The following is a 20,521-nucleotide window of genomic DNA, read 5'->3' on the forward strand; positions in this document are numbered from 1 at the left end:
CGTCGGACCGTACTCGACGGTGTAGTGGGGCTGGGTCAACAATTGGTATCAGAGTCGAGCTAAACCGACTAGAACAGCTAGAGCCTACACGCAACGTATTGTACTGGTACACGGAACAACGGCACATGACACCGTGCCGGCGTCGGACGTGATTACTCCTACAAATGTGCCTGGGCAACTCGGCCTCCCAGGGCCTCTGAGGGGGGGATTTGATCCTGCTCGTCCGTCGACCATTGCACAGCGATTTTTCACTCCCGCGATCTACCCTGGCCGTTAGATGTTGTCAAACATTTTTTCACCTCGGCTGCTTTCCCTTGCGTCGATGACAGGTGGGGACGGCTTCGTGCGGGGCCAGTTTGTCGGGCGCAGGAACGGCCGTTCGGTGTCGTCGCGATCTTGCCTCTCCTTCAGGCCCGAAATTACAGCTGCGGGCAAGCAGGCGCGACGTGGGAGACGTGCGTCTACAGGGGCGTGGACTTTGGTGGCCTCCTCCTCTCTTTGCTATGCGTACGCCTGCCCTCTTGTTCTCTCTTCTCTGGAGCTGGGCCAGCATGTCGTGGGGCCCGTTGTGCAGCGCGATGGTGGGCTTCCGCCTGGGTTCCTGCCGCATGAAGTCCCTGCCCGGTCGGACGACGGGACGAGCCATACCTGCCCATGTCGCCTCCAGCTCCTTTTACCCCTCTTCTCTCTCACTCGTCCCTCCTCGCCCGCCTCTTCTCTCGCTCGTCCCTCCTCGCCGCCTCTGCACGCTCTGCGATTTGGCTCTTCATTGGTTTGATCCACTGCAGATGGAGCTTCAGGTCGCCGGCGTGTATGGTTGAGGTTGAAGTTGTCCTCTCCTTGCGCTTCACGTGTTCGACGAAATTCCTCGCTGCTAATTTCTGCTCGTTCCTTTGTTTTTCCAGGTTGTTTGTTCCCCCGTTGCTTCATTGATTGCTTCCTCTCCAATCTTCCTCGGTTGCAAAAAAGGTACATGCATTGTCCTCTTGCCTGCTGTTCCTTTGTTCGTGAGATTTCTGCCGCTGAGTGCCGGCCGCAAGATTTTCCCTTGGACCATTGTTGTATTTTCTTCTTATGTTGATTTGCTTGGTTTTCTCGCTTCAGGGAGGAGAGGTTTCAGAGTTCAAGCCGTTTCAAAGCAGAAACGGTGGAGAGCTAAGCTGAGTGCTCAGGTTTTCAGGCCGTTTCAAAGTAGAAACAGTGGAGGGCTAAGCTGTGTTGCAGCTTCTTTTCAGCCCTAGGTGAGTGCTCAGATTGTACGACCAATTGCTTATTTCAAGGAAACTGGAGCATTTTCTTTCAAGAATATATACCTGCTATAGTCTGAAACTTAAGAACCTTTGCATTCTGCTGTTGTTCTGGAATGTGTTGCCTGTGCAATGGTAGTGGTCATCTGCTGTTCAGCAATGAGCCCAAGAAAGAAAGCTTGACTGCAGATCTAGACTGTACCTCAAACAAATAAGAACCATAGTTACATCATGCTAGGAAAGAAAGAACGATCCAATACAATGCCATATCGTTTTGGAGTGCAGTTTTTTTATAAAGCAACCACTCCAGGTCCTCTTAGATGAACTGTGACAGATCTTGAATGCATGATTGAAATGGGTTTCCTGAGTAGGTTAGTACTTAAAAAATCCAAGTAGTAAGATATTTACTACTACAGTTGGTACACATGAAAGCAAGCAGGGAATTATGATGCTTAGTTACTACCCAAAGTCCCGAAGTGATTACCTCTTACTTGCTGTCCAGAATACCGAAGTGAATACCTCTACTTACTTTCTTCATCATTAATGTTGATAACCGTTCGCGAGAATATTAGCTTCGGCCGCTTTCTTAGTGTACCATATGTGCTTGGTTTATATTGTTGCATGACTGTGGCTAGGGAATTGGTGGTCTGGTGCTTGGACTGTGGTACTGTCGCTGCTACTGTCTAGGTTTCTTCCTGCATCCTATGTAATGTCGATTGTGCCTATTATATGCCAGGGTATTCTTTATGCTATAAGAATTGGATATCTAGAGAAGCTGGATTGTTTATTTGAGAGTGAAGCTGGAACCTATGTAGTAGAAGTATTTTAGCCTTTACGCCACGGTGAAGGAATGTCATGTTGCCTTGTGACACCACTCCCTGCAGTGACCATAATAGTTGCAGAACCTCCATGTCTTTACATGAGGCTTCAGAATTACTCATTGATTTTATTCTGTTTCTACTGGGCTGTTTCGATGCCAACTATTTTATCTATTTTTAGCACACGTATGAAAACAATCAACAACCAAGGGAGCAGGATTAGGCATGCACCCTAATTGTTTCTTTTCTTATTCTCCAATTTTATATTAATTTCCATTACACTGAAGTCGCAATAGATATTGTCAAACAACATTGATGTTACTGTTTGCTTCCACCAGCTGTTTCAACATATAGCTTCTTTTATGCCTGTATCTGCAATACTTTTCTGTTTGAAGTCACTTGCAAAAACTCTTAACAACAGCAGCAGCTCCAGTAATTGTATATTGCTCCAGTTATTGTATAACTTCAAATCGTTTCTTTGTCTACAACGCAATGCTTTCTTACTGGAGCATGCTTGCTTTTTTTATATTGTTGCAGATCCTGGTGTCTAAGGATTTCACGACCTCGTGCTTGGACCGTGTTGTGGTCACTGCTGCTGTCAAGGTGCGTTCCTCAGTATTTGCAATGCTTTTGTGCTTACTTTATGCCTCCTTGGTTGTACACACACCTTTGTTTTTATGCTGCGGAAGAGGTCTGATTGTTGTGTATTTTTGTTTAATTGTTATCTTCCTTGCTATTTGTAGGTCAGAGGTAGTTCATCGTTTTTTACTTTCTTCTATTTTGTTCCTTGCTGCTTAGCTTCTCCTTTCTTCTGTACTTTCAAAAAAAATGTTGTTTTGGGTGAGTTAGCTTTTCTTCTTTGGTTTTGTCATCACGTGGATTTTTTTAAACAAGGTGTGTCTCTCTGTTTCGGATTCTAACCCTTCTTTTGTTACCAGTGGTGTCTCTATGTGTCCCTGCTTTCTTCGTGGACTCCTTTGTACCAATGTGTTGTGACCATCGTCATGGTCGGCCCACGTGTTGCTCGTCCCAAAAAACCTAGAGTGCTTCCTGCTACCGGTGTGTCTAGAAGTAAAAGTCACAAAGCCCCTTTAGCCCCTTTGGTGCATCCACCCGCTGGGTTTATTTACGCAGGGCTCCCCAAGAGAAAATGTATGGTTTCCTCTATTTTGTTTTGAGTAGTATTATCCTCCTTTGGTTTTACCCTAGCCTGCTGATGTGTTTGGATATATGCTTTGAACTTTATTACTATAGGGGATGGGTTTTTCCCCGTTCTTACCTCAAAGGTTACTGCTAGAAATCGAAAAAGGCGCAAGATCATACATGATAGGATGCGTGGCCGAATTCCAGGTTATTATCTTGTTTGTTTCTACTCCTCGTTTGTTAAGCTTCTTGTCCACTTCTTCGCCATATAAGATTTTGTACGCGCGTGCTTGCTACAGATGCTCCCTTTATTTCTCCTTTAGAGCCTTCGTGGGTTGAGTTCTCGGTGGAGGAGACCGACATCTTAAAAGGTAAAGCGTGTCCAGTGTGATTTGTGATGTGTGTAGCATCGTTTAGGTTGTTATCATACATCTGGTTCTGAGACTACGAAATTTGTTAGCTGGGTATGCAGATAGGTCTTTTTATGGAGGACCAGCCTATATGTGTGGTCGGTGTAAGGCGAGCTTTTGGTTTCAAGAGAGGGTGAAGTCTCTGTCTGCGATCACGGAGAGACGAGTTGTCTACAACAATTGCTGCAAAGGTGGAAAGGTCTTTGTTGAACCTTTCAAGGATCCACCCGAGTTTCTTCGTGAGCTTATTAATTTTGATGGCCCCCCACAGAGTAAAGCTTTTATTGAAAAGATACGCCAGTACAACTGTTTATTTGCGTTTACTTCCATGGGATGTACTATTGATCGGTCGGAAAATAATGGTGGAGGTCCAAACATTTTTAAAATATCTGGTAGTGTTTGTCATCGGATAGGATCACTTTTGCCTCAGCCAGGGAATGCTCCAAAATTTGCAGAGTTATATATATATCATGGAGGAGATGAAGTTGATAATAGAATTCAGGCTTTAAGCAAGGATGATAAAATTGAGGGCACCTTAGACAAGGCCATTGTTAAGGGGCTTGAGGTCATGCTTGATACGCATAATTCTCTTGTGAAGAAGTTTCGCATGGCTAAGCAAGTTTTAGCAGAAAATGAGTTTGCTAATGTTTCCATTCGTATAGTTGCTCCTGGTTTAACAGATGGGCCTCAATTTAATCTACCTTCCACGGATGAGCTTGCGTGCTTGGTAGTGGGTGAATTAACATTGGAGACTCCTAAACGTGATATAATAATCCGTGGTAGGGGAGATGATTTGAAGCGTATATCTTCTTTGCACCCTGCTTACATGTCTCTACAGTATCCTTTGCTATTTCCTTATGGCGAGCGTGGGTTTCATCTGGGGGTTAAGTACATTGGGGCTGCCGCTTTGGACCCAAAAAAAAGGCAAAATATGACCATGCAGGAGTTTTATTGTTTCTGCTCTCACTATAAAGAAGGCCAGCATAACCCCTATTTATCGTGCGGGCTATTGTCTGATCAAGCTATCGTAGACTCACGTGCATGTATAGATGAATCCCGGCTGCACTTTATTCAGTTAAGCAACGATGATTTGAGGTCTGAGAGTCTGCAAGGACTTGTAGATGCGGTTGGAGCAGGTCATATGGATGGAAGCGAGATAGGTAAAAAAAATATCCTGCCTTCTTCTTTTACTGGCGGCCGCCGTTATATGATTGAAAATTTTCAAGATGCGGTGGCCATTGCGCGTGTTCATGGTTGTCCGGATATTTTTACCACCTTCACATGTAACCCAAAATGGCCTGAAATCACAGAGGCTCTTCTTCCTGAGCCTGGCCAAAAACCACATAACAGAGCTGATATTACTGTTAGGGTCTACCACATGAAGCTTGATGAATATCTATGTGATATTAGGGCGGGGAGAGCGTTTGGGAAAGTTACTGCAGGTAATTTAGTCCTTTGTTGCTTGTGTGTTTGTTTTGTGTGTTCTGCTCTTGAACTGTTTGTTTAGTGTTTATCAACTGTTTTGTTTTCAGTGTTGCACACCGTAGAGTTCCAGAAAAGGGGGCTACCTCACGCACATATACTCGTTTGGCAAGACAAGGAAAATCGAGGTGAGGTAAGCCCTGCTTTAATTGACTCTTTTGTCTGCGCTGAGATACCTGACCCTGTGGAAGATCCACTTGGGTATGCCCTTGTTGCTGAATTTATGATGCATGGTCCATGCGTGGAGGATCATCCTAAGTGTCCTTGCATGAAAGATGGGGTTTGTTCGAAGAAATTCCCTAAAACATTTCAGGACGAAACATCTATTGATGAATTTGGTTTCCCTGTTTATAGGCGTCGAAACAACGGCCGTTTTATCATGAAAAAAAAGGCCAGGCTTGACAATAGGCATGTTGTTCCTTATAATATGGCTTTACTGAAAAAGTATCAGGCTCATTTAAATGTTGAGTGGTGTAACAAGACACACGTCATAAAATATTTGTACAAGTATGTTACTAAGGGCCCTGATTATGCAAAGACTCTATTTGAAAGGATTCGAAATTCCGGTGATCCAGAGGATGGCGTAGATGAAATTCAGGAATATCGAGAGTGCCGTTACATATGTGCTTATGATTCATTTTGGAGAGGTTATGGGTACGATATACATAGCAAGCAGCCTTCCGTAGAAAGACTCGCCGTTCACTTGCTTGATAAACAGGTTGTGCGTTTCCGCGCAAAGACTAACCTTCCTGCACTTGTTGATAATACCCTGCTACAGAAAACTACGCTGACTCAGTGGTTTGTTGCTAATGCTAGATATAGAAGTGCCCGAACTTTAACATATTGTGATTTCCCCACAAAATGGTCATGGGTGGCGGAACAAAAAAAATGGGTCAAAAGAAAAGGGAAATCCAAAATTGGTAGAATATACTTTGTGCACCCCTCTCTTGGTGAGCTTTATTATCTTAGAATGTTGTTAATGCTTGTCAAAGGTGCAAGGTCTTATGCTGATGTTAGGACTTACAATGGTGTTGTGCACGAATCATTTAAAGATGCTTGTGCTGCTAGGGGCCTGTTAGGTGATGACAGCGAATTGTACTGTGCTTTCGATGATGCGTTGACATGGGGTATGGGAAATCAACTGCGTCAGTTGTTTGTTACTATGATTATTTATTGCAGTGTGCTTGATGAAAATGGCTTCTTTGAAAAATATTGGACTTATTTGGCTGAAGACATCCAGTATAAAATACGGTGTTCTCTGAATGATTCTTCCTATGTTGTTCCTGATGATGAGCTGAGGAACATGTTGCTAGATAAGTTGTCTGTTCTTTTCGCTAGGAATGGTTGTAACATTTTGGATCATTCTTTGCCTTTAAAGTCTGTGTATGATGCTGGTCCATGTGAAAATAGCATGATAAGTGACGAGCTTTCACAAGACTGTGAATCACTTATTAAAACCGCCGAGGCTATGCAAAAGAAATTTAATAAAGATCAAGAAAAAGCTTTCATAGCTATTGTCGATCGAGTGAGAGAGGATAAACCTGGGCTATTCTTTGTGTCTGGACATGGTGGTACTGGGAAGACCTTTCTTTGGAACGCTTTGGTTGCATATCTTAGGGGATACAAAAGGATAGTTTTAACTGTTGCATCTTCTGGTGTTGCCTCTCTTTTATTGCCTGGTGGTAGGACAGCTCATTCTAGATTTAAAATTCCTATTGATCTTGACAATAATGGGGTCTGTGACATTAGGAAGTCTACTATGCTTTCCACTTTGATTGAGTCTGCCTCTCTTATTATTTGGGATGAAGCTTTAATGACACACAGGAAATGCTTTGAGGCGCTGGACCGAACTTTGCGTGATGTTTTATCTACCAATGATGCTTCTTTAGCTAATGTGCCATTTGGTGGTAAAATAGTAGTCTTGGGTGGTGACCTCAGGCAAATCTTACCCGTTATCGAAGGTGGAACACGCTCCCAGGTTATAGATGCTGCCATTACTAATTCTCCTCTATGGCGCGATATTGTAGTTCTTCATCTTACTATTAATATGCGTTTGGCCGTTCAGAGCATGGATACTAATGTGCAGGATGAGGCAGCAAATTTTGCTGCTTGGGTGCTCAGTATTGGTGATGGGAAAGTCCCTGCTGTGGCACGGCAAGGCGAATCTGAACCAACTTGGATCACAATTCCTAGCGAACATTTAGTGCATACAGATGGTGATAAGGTTACTGCTATTGTTGACTCTGTGTATGTAGATTTCCTAAGAAGGTACTCTGATCCTAACTATTTAAAAGAAAGAGCTATCTTAACACCCACCAATGAAATAGCTGAGGATGTCAACGAACATGTTCTTTCGATGGTGCCTGGCGAGGAAAGAGAGTACCTTAGTTGTGACACGACAGGAAACTCGGCTGATGGAATACGCAACATAGATATCTTCTACCCTGTAGAGGTTTTAAATACTATCAAAGTAAACAACTTTCCTTACCATAGACTTGTGCTTAAAAGAGGTGTTCCCATCATGCTTCTTAGAAATATATGTCAAGCAGCAGGTTTATGCAATGGTACACGTCTTATTGTTTCTAGGCTTGCTGAAAAAGTCATTGAGGCCATTGTGATGACTGGTTCTAATATTGGAGATATTGTTTATATACCAAGAATATGTCTCACAGCTAGAGATCCAAAGTGGCCATTTACTTTGCATCGACGCCAATTTCCTATTAGAATTTACTATGCCATGACTATTAATAAAAGCCAAGGCCAGACTCTTGAAGCTGTTGGTTTATATCTGAAGTCGCATGTGTTCACTCATGGTCAGTTTTATGTGGCGGTCTCACGTGTGACCTCGAAAAAGGCTCTATGAATATTGGTTCAGAACGAAGATGGAACATGTGGTTCTGAAACCAGGAATATTGTGTTCTCGGAAATTTTCCAGGCCCTTGTAGGCAAATGATTGTGCATCCTATGTTAATTACTTATTATATGTTTTGGTTTAGCGTAGGATTTTGAGCTTCTTCTTATAACTTAGTCACCCCAGGTATAGCATACCGCAGGCTTTTGATTGCTTGGTTACCTTTGCAGACCTAATTACCTCGGATACTTGTTAGTGTTATTTGTGCAACTCGGGTAACTCGGGTGGGTGTTGTGTTTTGTCTATGGATGTGCACGTTATTCTGTTGGGTTCTGTGATTTTGGTCTTTGCGCTTGTCTACGTGAGCCACTGTCTTCATTTTCTCCGAGGTGATGCCAGTCAATTTGCGGTTCACTTCCTATGCAGATTCCTATTATCTTGCTCTGTGTTGTTCCTTGGTTGCTTTTACTTTATTTGGTGTTTTTCCCCTGGTTTAGATGTTCTTGTTGTTTTGTTCCAGATGGCGATTAACCCGCTTAGGGAGATTCACAAGGATAGCCATCACTGGACTATCTGCGTTCTTGTTTCTCGCATGTGGCACTATCGTGGAGGGACTGATGAGGGCGCTATTAAGCACACTGACCTGGTTCTGCTTGATACAGATGTTGGTCCTATACCACCCCATTCTTCCTTCCTCGCTCCTTTCTATACATGTTATTTACCTTCTATCTTTTCTTCAGGGAACTCATATGTATGGCCAGCTCCCTCCAACCACTGCTGAGCGCCTCAAGGATGTGTTGCAGGAGGGAAAGGTTTTCGTTATAAGGAAATTCTTCTGTAACGCGTCCAGGACATCTTTTAGGCCTGTGGAGAGTCCTTTCATGGTTCAGTTCACAAAATACACTACTGTTGAGGAGAGGCCTGGGTTGGAGGTTAATTACCCATTCTGCACGTACAGTTTGACTGCATTTGATGAACTCCCAGATCCCAGTGGACGTCCTACACGCTTCGTCGGTTGGTTCTATTTGTAGCCTAGATTACTGCCACCCGGCTTCGCTGTTTACTTCCTCATATTTGGTTTATTCCGTTGCAGATGTTATTGGCAAAATCTCGCATGTTTCAGACGTTGTCCCTGTTCAATCTCTGTACCAGACAGAAGCTTCTAACACGAGAACAATTGTACTGACGAACCTGTTGTGAGTGTTAGCCTCCGCTACCTATTTTTCTTTATATGTCTTCTCAATATTTATGGTTTCTGTGTCTCATTTAATTCCTGCATGTGGGTCTGCAGGGGTGCCGAGCTGAGGCTTGTTCTCTGGGGTGACCGAGCGGTTGAATTTGATGCAGACTTGGTTCGTGCAATGGGTGATAAGGAACCAGTCATTGGTATCTTCGTGGGAACATTGACTAAGAACCATCGAGGTAATTGCAATGCTGCTCGTTTCTTTACGCTTCTTATGTTTTTAGTGTAATTCTTCCTTTATGTATACCATCCATCTACTTGCTTCCTTTCTTGCACTCATGTAATTCTTCCTTTAGTGTAATTCTTCCTTTATGTAATTCTTACATACTTGTTCTGCTCGGTTCAGATTCTGTGCTTGCTTATTTTTTATTCATTGTTGTGTGGTTTGGATGCAGGTGTCACGGGGTTAAGTGGTAGCTCTGCTTGTCGCTGGTATATTGATGAGGACATACCTGATATTAACTCATTTCGTAAAGGGTATGTTTTTGTATGTTACACTTGTTTGTTGTTCTCGGTCCCCCTCCCCCGTCTATCGGCTTCGTTTTTAGACTTGGTTTATTCCTTCCTGCAGCCTTGGAGAGCAGTTTACTCCTCTGTCTGCCTATGTCCCCACGGTGTCAGATGCCATTCCAGCGCGTGTCTATGCAGAACCTGTTGAGATGACTATGAAAGAACTCAATGATGTTGACCCTTTTGTAGATATGGTTAGTCCATTCTATTTCTGAGTACAATATTACGTTTGAGTTATTTTACAACTCACCGTGATCCTCATTCTGGCTTCTATATATGTTGCCTACTTGCCTACAGGAAAAGAGGTTTATCTGCAGTGTTGTTGTTGACTTCATTACTGCTGATCAGCGATGGTGGTTTGCTTCATGTAAACTATGCCACAAGTCTGCTAAGCATGATGGCTACCAGTTCCATTGCTCGGGCGAAGCCTGCGGCTCTGTTAAGGCTGATCTAGCGTAAGTGATTGTGTATTTTCTCTGCAGCTTTCATACAATCTGTTGGATCTTAACCTTGCATTCTGCATGCTATGTGCCTAATTGTTATTTGGATCTTCATTTGTAGGTACTGCGTTTCGTTCTTTGCATCTGATGCCACGGGTGGGGCTGAGTTTGTAATGTTTGATAGGGTTGGAGTAGCAGCTGTAGGCAAGCATCTGATGACCTTGATGCATCAGAGGTACCCAGGTCATTCCACAGTCGATGAGATAGTTGCAGTTGCTAGGCATGACACTGGTATTCCAGCAGAGATTTCTCGGCTTGTTAGCCAAAAGTATAAACTTTTGGTCAGCATATCCAAAAAGTGGAAGACAGGCAACAATGTCGACGAGCCCCTTGCTTTCCAGGTCTGCAGGATTATAGAGACATACAAGCCCGACTTGCCGCCTCTTAGTTTTAACTCTGGTTTGGTTTCTACTGCGCTTCCATCATCAGCCAGTGGATCGGGCACGAGAACTCCACCTTTGGGCCCAGTTATGTCGCCTGGGCTGCATGCACCTCATGCGAGTGGTTCACCTCACAATCAAGCCTTTCGTGTTGGATATGGTTCGCATGTGGCGCATGTACATTCTATGGACCTGTTTGATGTCTATTGGACCTTTTTTCGTGAATTATTTTTCTTTTGTAAATGCTGATATGTTTTTTTGGAACATAGGCTCGAGCCCCGCCTACTGCTAGGCTTAGCCCTGCAACTCCAGCTAAAAGGTACCATTAATGCCACCACTATTATTCTGTGTGACCCTTGCTTGATTTGTTCTTCCATCAACTCTTTACTGTATTCTTGTAGCAATTCATCTGCTCCCATGCGTGGCGTGAGGCGTTCTTTATTTTTTTTTTAGACGGAAGGCTCAAGATGAGCCCGGCTTTAAATTAATGAAGCCACACACCGGCAGAGTACAAAAGACATCCAACCACAACAGACAACAGTGCAAACATGCTCCTAACCGAGCAAAGCATCCACGGCACATACGAGAGGAGTCGCCCCGACGAGGCCTCTCAACATGCACAACGAACTAGTCCGATACAAGGGATAACAATGTGAAGAAAGAAGAGAAACTAGCTCGACACGGTCCACCGACGAAGGTCCTCACGCCGGCCGGTCCCGAATGTTGGCGTGGAGTGAGCGAAGCCTCCCGATCGCCAACTCCAACGCCTCGCGGTCCTGCCGCCTAGCCACTGGCTTCCACACCTGAAGGTACATCAGCATTTTGTATAAGGCGTCAGCAGGCTGTGAAGGGAAAATCCCTTCAATAGAAAACTTGTTCCTAATGTTCCAGAGCCCCCAGCACAGGGCCGAACAGCAAATCCAGAGAACCCTTTTCGTTTGACCAACGAGATCATCCAGGAGCCGATACAGCTCCGCGAAGCAAGTAGGGTTCCAAGTGCACCCGAGCAGTTCCCGAACTGCGCTCCACATGAATCTTGCCAGCGGGCAGAGGAAGAAAATGTGGGCGGTGTCTTCCAGTTCCGAACAAAGGGCGCAACGCCCCGACGATGGGCCCCTTCTACGGCGGATATTATCATTCGAGGGAAGGCGGTTCCGAAGGAGTTGCCAGATGAAGATGCGAATTTTCATGGGCACCGCAACCTTCCAGATGACACTGAAGTGCTTACGCGGCGTCCCCTGACACAGCCTCCTATATAAGGACTTGACAGAGAATTTGCCAGAGGGTTCAAGGGCCCAGGAGATGATGTCCGGGCCATCAGAGAGCTGCGTCCCAGCAGTCTCCGACAGGAGGAGCGCGAGCTCAATGCGGGCCGGAGGTCCCAGACTTTGGCGAAAGGTTGGGATCCCACCGAACGTACCGAAGCATCTGGAGACCGTGATCTGCGGGTCCGCGGCGATAGAGAAGAGTGCGTGGAACCGGGAGCATAAGGGTCCCGACCCTTGCCACCAGTCACTCCAGAAGAGGGTGGAGGATCCATTACGCACCTTGTGTCGCGCTCCCAGGCGAAACACAGACTTAATCTTTTGGATGGCGTTCCGGAGTGGGAGCCCGAATGGTGGGAGTCCACCGGGAGGTCCCCGGTCCCGAGATATTTGTTCCTGAGGATCTCGGCCCACGCCCTTGCTCCCCGGCATAGAGCTTCCAAATCCATTTGGTCATGAGACAGATGTTCATGAGCCTGGTGTCGATAATACCTAGTCCCCCCAAGGACTTTGGTTTGCAGAGCGCTTCCCAACTGACCCAGTGGTATTTGCGCCTCGGGCCATTGGCTTCCCAGAAGAATCTAGCCCGGTGTTTCCTGAACGCAGCGTGGACGCCCTCGCCCAGGAGGTACACCCCCATTGCGTGGAGAGGAAGATTGGAGAGGCAGGCATTGATAAGAGTCAAGCGTGCCGCGGAGGACATGAATTTCCCCATCCATGGGTCCGCTCTCCGACCCACCCTAGAGGTAAGAGGATCCCAGTCCGATGCCTTAATGGCGCGGTCGGAAATGGGGAGCCCCAGGTAGGTGAAGGGGAAGGAGCCCTTCTTGCAGTTGAGCAAGTTGGCAATAGTTTCGTGCTCGAGGTTAGTGGACCCCAACACCATGACCTCACTCTTGTGGAAGTTAATGCGAAGACCGGACATGTTCTCAAAACAGAGAAGAAGGAACTTGAGGTTCGCAAGGCCAAGCGCATCTGGTTGGAGCATGATGACCGTATCATCTGCATATTGCAGATGGGTGATGCCGCCCTCCACAAGGTGCGGGACCAACCCTGCAATGTGCCCAGCCCTCGAGGCTGCCTGAAGGATGGCAGCAAGGGCCTCAACCGCAAAGTCAAAAAGGAGAGGGGAGAGAGGATCCCCCTGGCGGACGCCGCGGCCGTTACGGAAGTAATTCCCAACTTCCCCGTTGACCGTGATCGCCGTCTGGCCCCCCGAGACCAGACTCATGGCGCGATGGACCCAGCCCGGGTCAAAGCCTTTCCTAAGAAGGACTTCACGAAGGAATTGCCAGTTGACTCGGTCAAACGCCTTCTCGAAATCAAGCTTAAGGAAAACTCCCCTAAGTTTCCTAGACTTGGTCTCATGGATGATCTCCTGAAGAGAAACTATCCCTTCAAGGATGTGTCGGCCTTTAATAAAGGCGGATTGCGCGCGACTGATGATGCGGTGAGCAATAGGGGAAACACGAATCGCGTAGGCTTTGGCTACGAATTTAAAGATCACATTAATGAGAGCAATGGGCCGAAACTGCCGAATGTCGTCAGCACCCTGGACTTTAGGAATCAACGAGAGGACTCCAAAGTTTAGCCTCGCAATGTCAACGCGCCCCAAGGCAAAGCCATTCAAAATGGCGAGGATGTGGGGTTTGGTGAGGGCCCAGAACTTCTTGAAGAAGATAACCGGCCAACCATCAGGCCCAGGGGCCGTCTCAACTCGCATGCTAGCGAGCACCTTGTCCAACTCCTCCCCGGTGAAGGACAGCATAAGCCCGTCGTTCTCCTCCTCAGAGACCCGGCCCGTCTGGTCCCAAAGGGTATTGGCAAGGGAGAAAACACGGGTCTCCCCTACCGCACCCATCAGGTTGCGGTAGAAGGTGTAGATATGGTCCTGGAGGGCATGAGGGTCCGAGATGACTCCTCCTTCGGAGACGAGTCTCGAGATCGTGCATTTCCGCCTCCGGCCATTGGCCATCGCGTGGAAGAAGGCCGTGTTGGCGTCACCCTTGAGCAGCCAGTTCAGACGGCTCCTCTGTCTCCAGTATTCCTCCTGGGTCCGGGCAAGGTGGGTGAGCTCGCCCTCAAGGTGATAGCGCAGGGCCCAACCATCATCGTCTAGGCCCGAGGTGTCTGCCAGAGCGTCTAAGCGCTGGATCTGGGCAAGGAGGGAGTCCTTGAGGTCACGCCCCTCTTTCCCAAGGTTGGCTCCCCAGCCTCTCAGGAACTGGCGAATCCCCGCGGAGATCTGCTGCCAGGCATCGATAGGGTCGAGCGGGGCGCCCACGGCCCCCTCCAAGGAGCGCCACTTGTCGGAGACCAGCTCCACAAAGTCCGGTCTCTCAAGCCGGGCTCGCTCGAAGAAGAAGCGAGGGCTGCGCTTCTTGAGGTCCTCCCCGAGCTCAAGATCGGCGGGGCATGATCGGAACCAATAATGGTCTCCGCCACCAAGGAGCGAGAGGGGAAGAGTATTTCCCGGTCCGGGGAAATGAAAACTCTATCAAGGACGCATCCGACGGGGTTCGGCTGCTTGTTGGTCCGGGTGTATCGAGCGCCGCCCTGCGGACTTCTCGGAGGGCAAGATTGGCAATGCGGTCGTTGAAACGATGCACCCTAGGCCGATCAATGTGGCGGTTGTTCTTGTCCTCCGCCCCGCGGATGAGGTTGAAGTCGCCACCCACCACGAGGGGAAGGTCGCAAGCTTCAACCGCAAGAGTGAGCTCTCCCAAGAACTCCTGAGTGCGACGGTGGTCAGCTGGGCCGTAAACAACAAAGAAGGCCCACTTGGCATTGTTGTCCAGCTGACGCACGTCGGCCCGAATGAAGAAAGTCCCCTTAGTCCACCCTAGGACCTCGAAAGAATCTTCATTAACGCCGAGGAGCATCCCCCCTGAGCGTCCCCTAGCCGGAACATCGCCCCAAGCGAAACGGCCTCGCGGATCAATGCCCAGAAGATCCGCGGTGGTGAACTGAGCTTTGATCGTCTCCTGGAAGCCCGCAAAGTCAAGCTGCTCGCGAGTCAGCAGCTCACGGATCTGCGATTTCCGCCCAGGAGCGCCAAAGCCACGAAGGTTCCAGATGCCGGCCCGCATCAAGGAACCTGCGACGGTCTCCGTCCGCGACGGGATGCCACCGAGGTACTGGCCGCTCTCCTCCTAGTGGTCATGGGAGAAGGCGGGGCAGGAGGGGCCCCAGCCCCAACTGACGCCTGAGCCGTGGCAGGTCCCACCACCAAGGGCCCAACAGGCGGGACCTCGGCCGCCTCGGCCAAGGCCCGATCCCTGCAGAAAGCAGCATGGGCCAACGCGGCTTGTGCCTCCTCTTTAGCTCGGATGAGCGAGAGGGTCTCCGAAGACGTCCCGGATTCCAGCGTAAACGCAAGTCCTGAGTCATGGGCCACCACCTCAAGGTGGGCGTCCGACAGAGCAGGAGAGCAGAGAACTGCGCTAGAGTAGGGAGGGAGGAGGGGGGGTTTTGGATTACCTTCAAGGTTCTTCGACGCCGTCCTCTCCTGGGCGCGCTGCAGCACCGTCGTGGCCGCGGCCGGACCACCCAGGCGGGCGCTCTTGCGAGCGGGGCCAGCGGCGACAGTCCTGGTGCGGCGGCGGCGCGGGACACCACCAGCAGCAGGCCGGTCAAGGGGGGCGCGCTCCGAGTCGTCGACGTCCTCCAGCATCTCGTCGCCGTCCTCCGCGTCCGCCTCCGAGTCCATGTTCTTGGACGGGGAACCCTCCGAGTCGGAGTCCGTCTCCAGCAGCACCGACGAAACCAACGGAGCAGAGTCCGCTGGCACGTCGACCTCCATGAGGACGGGGGTGGCCCGCCGCTCCAAGGTGGCCAGGGAGACCGGCCAGGCCCCTTTCCGAGGGAGGTTAGACCCGTACTGGTCCAGGGAGGCCAGCCCGGCCGGCGAGCGGTCGAGGGCCCCATCCCCAGGGGCGTCCAGGCCAGGAGCAGCGCTCCCGCCGACATCGTCCGACGGCGCCTGCGGGGCAGGGGCCGGGGCCGGGGCAGGCGGCTGGGCCGCCGGCGGCGCGTCGTCCTTCCGCGCGGCATCCTGCGCGCCGAGGTCGTCCCACTCGCCCTCGGACGGGCTGAGGTCGTCCACATCCTCATCATCGTCGTCGTCTCCCGGCTTATGAGCGGCCGGGGGGGAAGGGCCACCGGACGGCCCCGCCGGCGCCTCCACCGCCACCCCAATGTTGTAGCCCCACTTCTTGTGGAAGAGCTGAACAGTGCCTTTGAGCTTGGCCGGGTTGCGGCAGGCCAGAAGCATGCGGACCGGCATCGGGCGCTTGTGGGAATCCTCGTCGACAGCGACCGGCCAGCCAAGCATCCCCATGCCGGCCAGCAGGCGGTTCGCCCTCTTCATGCGCCGAGGGACGCCAGAGAGCCGCACCCACACCTCCTGCAGCTGCTCTGCGGGGGCAGGGTCCGCGTCCGCGAGCCGGATGTCCGCGACCGTCCCACTGAGAGGAAGGTACAGCTTGCCACTGCGCGTGGACATCCGGAGCGTCTCCCGAGAGGGGAAGGTCACCGCGAAGGAGTGACCAAGCAGGGCCTGAACCTGCCAGTCCCACTCCGCCTCGACCAGGTGGTGGAGCTCTCTGTCCAGCTCCCTAGCCGACAAAGAGACGGCGCCAAAGGAGATGATGGCACCGTTGGAGACGAGCTCTTCCTCCTCGTCGTCCTCCTCGAAGTCGAGGGAGAAGAAACTCTCTCCCGCCACGGCCTGTCCCAGGACGCGGAGCGAGGGCTGGCGGCCCTTGGAGGTGCACGCCGCCGAGAAATGCCCCTCGACACCACACAGGAGGCAGACTGGCGGGTAGGGGCATTCGGCCTGGAAGTGTCCGTTGCGGCCACACTTGAAGCACTCCATACGGGAGGCCGCAGCGGCATCCTTGGCCACGCCGCCGGGCTGGTTGGGCCCCTGCCCGGAACCACCCTTGGGCGCCGCCGCCGGCTGCTTACCGGCGGCAATCTCCACTGCCCGGCCACGGGGAGGGGCAGCGGGGAGAGGGGCAGCAACAGCGCCGGCCTCCTCCTGGGCACGGCGAGCGGCCCGCTTGCGTTCTCGCTCCACCCACCACTGTGGGGGAGCGGGGTTGTTGCCTGCCGGGGCCGGGTTGGGCTGGTTTGAGCCGGACGCACCCTGGCGACGAGCGCCCTGCTCAGCCAGCGCGCGGGCGCGGAGCGCCGCCTCCTGCTGCGGTTGGCCCCGGGCCTGTCCCCCCGCCTGCCGGTCTTGGTGGCGCCGCTTGTTGCCGGCCTGGCGACCACCCCCGCCCCGAGCTTGGTTGGAGGGGCCCCCGTTAGCGCCGCCGTTGGTTCCCTGCGGGCGGTCCATCACCGCCGGCGCCGCCGTCACTTGGGCAAAGGAACGGGTGAGAGGAGGGGGAGGGAGCGTGACGCGAACCGTGCGGGCCTTGGCAGAGTGGCGGCGCACGTCTCGAGCAGAGGCAGGAAACCCTAGCGAAAGGGAAGCGGTGCCCTTTTTGAGCCAGAGCCAACCGGGCTGGGGAGGGAGCGGCGGTGGGCCAGGGAGGTCTGGGCCAGCCTGAGGGAGGCCCAAAAAAGTGTCCGCCACCTCAGCAGCAGGTGCTGGAGCCTCCTGGGCCTGGGACTGGGGCAGGGACAGCCACGGCCCATCAGCCGGCCCAGTCCACAGGGGGGGGAACCCTTCCTCCCCCGCGCAGCCACACCGAGCCGCGGGACGCGCCGCCAGCTCCGGACCCTCGACGAGCGGCCGCCGCAGGGAAGCCGTCGGAGCCCGCGCCAGGGGCGGCGGAGGAGCGACGCGGGTCAACGCCCTGGAGACCCAGCCGCCGACAGCGAGCGCGCCGTCCCGAGCCTTGGCGCGACCGGGCCGACGAGAAGCCGGGAAGCCGCCGCCGCCGCTCGTGGAGCGCCCGCCGCCGGAAGAGAAGCGGGAGCCGCGGCCGCCAGGCGCGAACGCCGATCTCCGCGAGGAGCGGAGGGAGCCCCCGAGCTCCTCCGCCGCACGCAGGTAATCACCCAAGGTTGGGGAAGAAAAGGTCTCAGCGACCTGAGGGGAGGGGGAAGGGGGGGGAGAGGTACTTACCTCGCTGACCGCCTCCTCGTCGGAGAAGCCGGGGGCAAGGGCCCAGAACCGCCCGCCGAGGCCGCCTCCAGGGGAAGGCCGGGAGCAGAGCTCCGGCCGTCGGGAGGGGGCGCCGTCGCGCGGGTCGCCGTCCGCGTCGCCTTGCGAGTCGCCTTCGCCTTCCATGTTTTCCTGAGCTGTGATTGTGGCCTCTCCGAGGCGTTCTTTATTCGCAAGCCCTTCCAAAGATAAGGAACATACTGATGTGGACAATAGTGTTCCAATTGGAGAAGTATCAGATGTTGGTTTCCCTCATTTATTATTTTGTGTTGTTTTTGTTTTGCTTTAGCCCTGCTGCCAAATTGCTCACCCTTGCTATCTTTGGTTTAGATTTTTGGGTTTGCTAACTTACTCATCCTTTCACGCAGGCCTTGGTGGATGATGCTGCAGCTGCTGCTGAGGACAAGGAAGACAATGTTGTGCTTTCAAAGGGTGTTGTTGTTGGGTTCAAAGAAGATGGTGTCCTGCTTCCAAAGTCTAAAAGGTGCTTCCCATCACCTTTTGTTCTGGGTTTTCAGTAATAACAATATTAAGTATTGTTTCTTATGCTAGCCTGTTGTACATATTGCTCGACTGCATGGCTATGAATGGTGTCTGTTTGGTGTGCATATTACGGTTTAGTGCTGCAAACTACTTACCATGCATCCATTTTACTGTCTTAGGGGTGCCTCTGGTAACAAGCCAGGTGGAGGGATCAAGAAACCCAAGTTGTAGTAACCGGTCTGCTATGGCTGTAGACGGTGATTTTGGATAAGGTATTGTTCTGTTTATTTGTGGACGCTATACTATTTATTATCCTTGCATTCATGCTGTTCTGTATCTACACCGGCCCTTTGTCGCATGCCATGCCATTTTTCAAGGACAGTGCAGCTTCGATTCCATATCTTCCTGACATGTTTGCTGATACTCTTTGTTCTCTCGTCTTATATCTGTCTATCAGGTCTTCATCTGTAAAGTCCTGTCATTGTGCATGGTTGCTCTTGGAAGTTCGGCTGCCATGGACAACCTGAAGATCTGTTTAGTATTTTAGTGTTGCTCCTTGCCTCGATGTCCGCTACTACCCAGCGGTGTTGCTTTCTAGATCATTGAGCTTGGGAGCTAGGCTCATCGCCTTGACATATTTTGTTGTTCCCTTTGGGTTCTATGCAATGTTGTTAAGCTAATGTGATGCCTATGCAGCCATATCTCCGAGTACCGCTGAACTATGTTCCTTGCTGCTATTTCGACCTGATGTACTAGCTATCTACATGCTTATGTTGGTGATACTGTATGTACATAGGAGCTATTCTATAAGCAACCTTTTGTAAATATGTCCTATGTACTGTTAGGGGAAGAACCTGCAATCCTGCAAGCCTAAAGTATGAAATGAACCTTTCTATGGTATGTATCATTGTCCAGACTTTCAGGCATGCCATGAGTTGCTATCGTTAAATGTTTATTTCCTGTGATGTGCATTGCATATGAATACAGGTATGGTCTGCTGATATTGATGACTTTCTTGCTTTGCCTATGACATTATTCATCTATCGCAACTAAATTAAAGAGGAAAATGAAACTACGAATCATCCTGACTATTTTTTTGTCTTTATCATTTCATGGACCTTAGTTGAAATAGAATGTAATGGTGTATTGCAGATTTTCAACTTTTGGGTAATTAGAAAGATAGCCGATGTAGTTACTCTTGCATTGTTAGCAACTACTTTGGATGTTAGAATCATATAATGATCCATGTAAACAGGTTTGGTTCCTTATTGCATTGCAGCTTTAAGTTCAGGTGAGCCATTTTATATGCATTCTCTCTTTTTCATATCTATTAGATGAGAGTAAAGTAAGTCTGTAGAATACAAGGAATTAGTACGTTCCTTACTATCAAAATATTTATATTGACCGTTGTACTTCAGCAAGAAGCTAATTTACAGTGCCGCGCAAAATTAAAGTAGCTTATACTGAAACTCTATGCACTTTCTAAATACCAGAGATTGATGTACCAGATAAATTTCTTTGTTCTTTTGCTTGGATATGCATGTGGAAAGGGTGCATCACTACGTGCGTGGGTACCCTACATAGCCCGGTGGGTGCATGTATTTGTACGTAATGTTGGGAGATGTTTACTTGGCCGTATGCAGATTTTGCTTCAAGGAAGCAACTCTTATTTTTGTACAATTGCTTGAAAGTTTTTATTCCCCCTAAAAAAATGATTGTACAGGTTTAAGGATTCTCAAATACCTACGGAATTCTTGGATAATTACATAAACATCAACCCATTAAAACTTACGGTTACATTATCGTCTCACTTTTGCCTGTGCGCCGGGGCGCACCGGGTCATCTAGTTATTGCTAACAGGTGTGGCCAACCCATAGCCAGGGACAGATGCCAAGTTCACAGCATGCATGGATATAAGTGCTCCTCTTGTCGACACCCATGAGACCTGCAGGCTGCAGCTATCTCCTCACGATTCCATTCCATGGCGTACATGGTTCGTCAGAAACGAGATCACACGCGAGAAACCACTGTGTCTAGTGAAGGCTCTAGGACGTTCATGTGCAGCTACATG

General features: G+C 50.1%; 1 protein-coding gene across 1 annotated transcript; it reads left to right on the forward strand.

Moving 5' to 3' along the window:
- Positions 1-551: 551 nt before the first annotated feature.
- LOC124694570 lies at positions 552-19,364 on the forward strand. The gene is made up of 22 exons (XM_047227541.1): positions 552-800; positions 906-969; positions 1,105-1,172; positions 2,603-2,668; positions 2,809-2,815; positions 4,032-4,345; positions 4,694-5,060; positions 5,151-5,233; positions 8,472-8,615; positions 8,692-8,965; positions 9,045-9,147; positions 9,243-9,373; positions 9,590-9,671; positions 9,766-9,898; positions 10,002-10,159; positions 10,266-10,761; positions 10,854-10,903; positions 10,986-11,015; positions 18,127-18,208; positions 18,336-18,451; positions 18,630-18,722; positions 18,908-19,364. Exons 1-21 carry the CDS (start codon positions 552-554, stop codon positions 18,679-18,681), a joined length of 3,069 nt encoding a protein of 1,022 aa, XP_047083497.1. The 3' UTR covers positions 18,682-18,722; positions 18,908-19,364.
- Positions 19,365-20,521: the final 1,157 nt, after the last annotated feature.

This window comes from Lolium rigidum, chromosome 3 (assembly GCF_022539505.1).
Source record: "Lolium rigidum isolate FL_2022 chromosome 3, APGP_CSIRO_Lrig_0.1, whole genome shotgun sequence".
In the NCBI taxonomy this organism is placed as follows: domain Eukaryota; kingdom Viridiplantae; phylum Streptophyta; class Magnoliopsida; order Poales; family Poaceae; genus Lolium; species Lolium rigidum.

Bases quoted from the DNA above. Each gene is read 5' to 3' on its own strand.
- LOC124694570 (XM_047227541.1), top strand. From the start codon at position 552: ATGTCGTGGGGCCCGTTGTGCAGCGCGATGGTGGGCTTCCGCCTGGGT. The intron at 970-1,104 runs GTACATGCATTG...TTCTCGCTTCAG, and splicing joins CTTCCTCGGTTGCAAAAAAG to GGAGGAGAGGTTTCAGAGTT. The intron at 8,966-9,044 runs GTTGGTTCTATT...ATTCCGTTGCAG, and splicing joins ACGTCCTACACGCTTCGTCG to ATGTTATTGGCAAAATCTCG.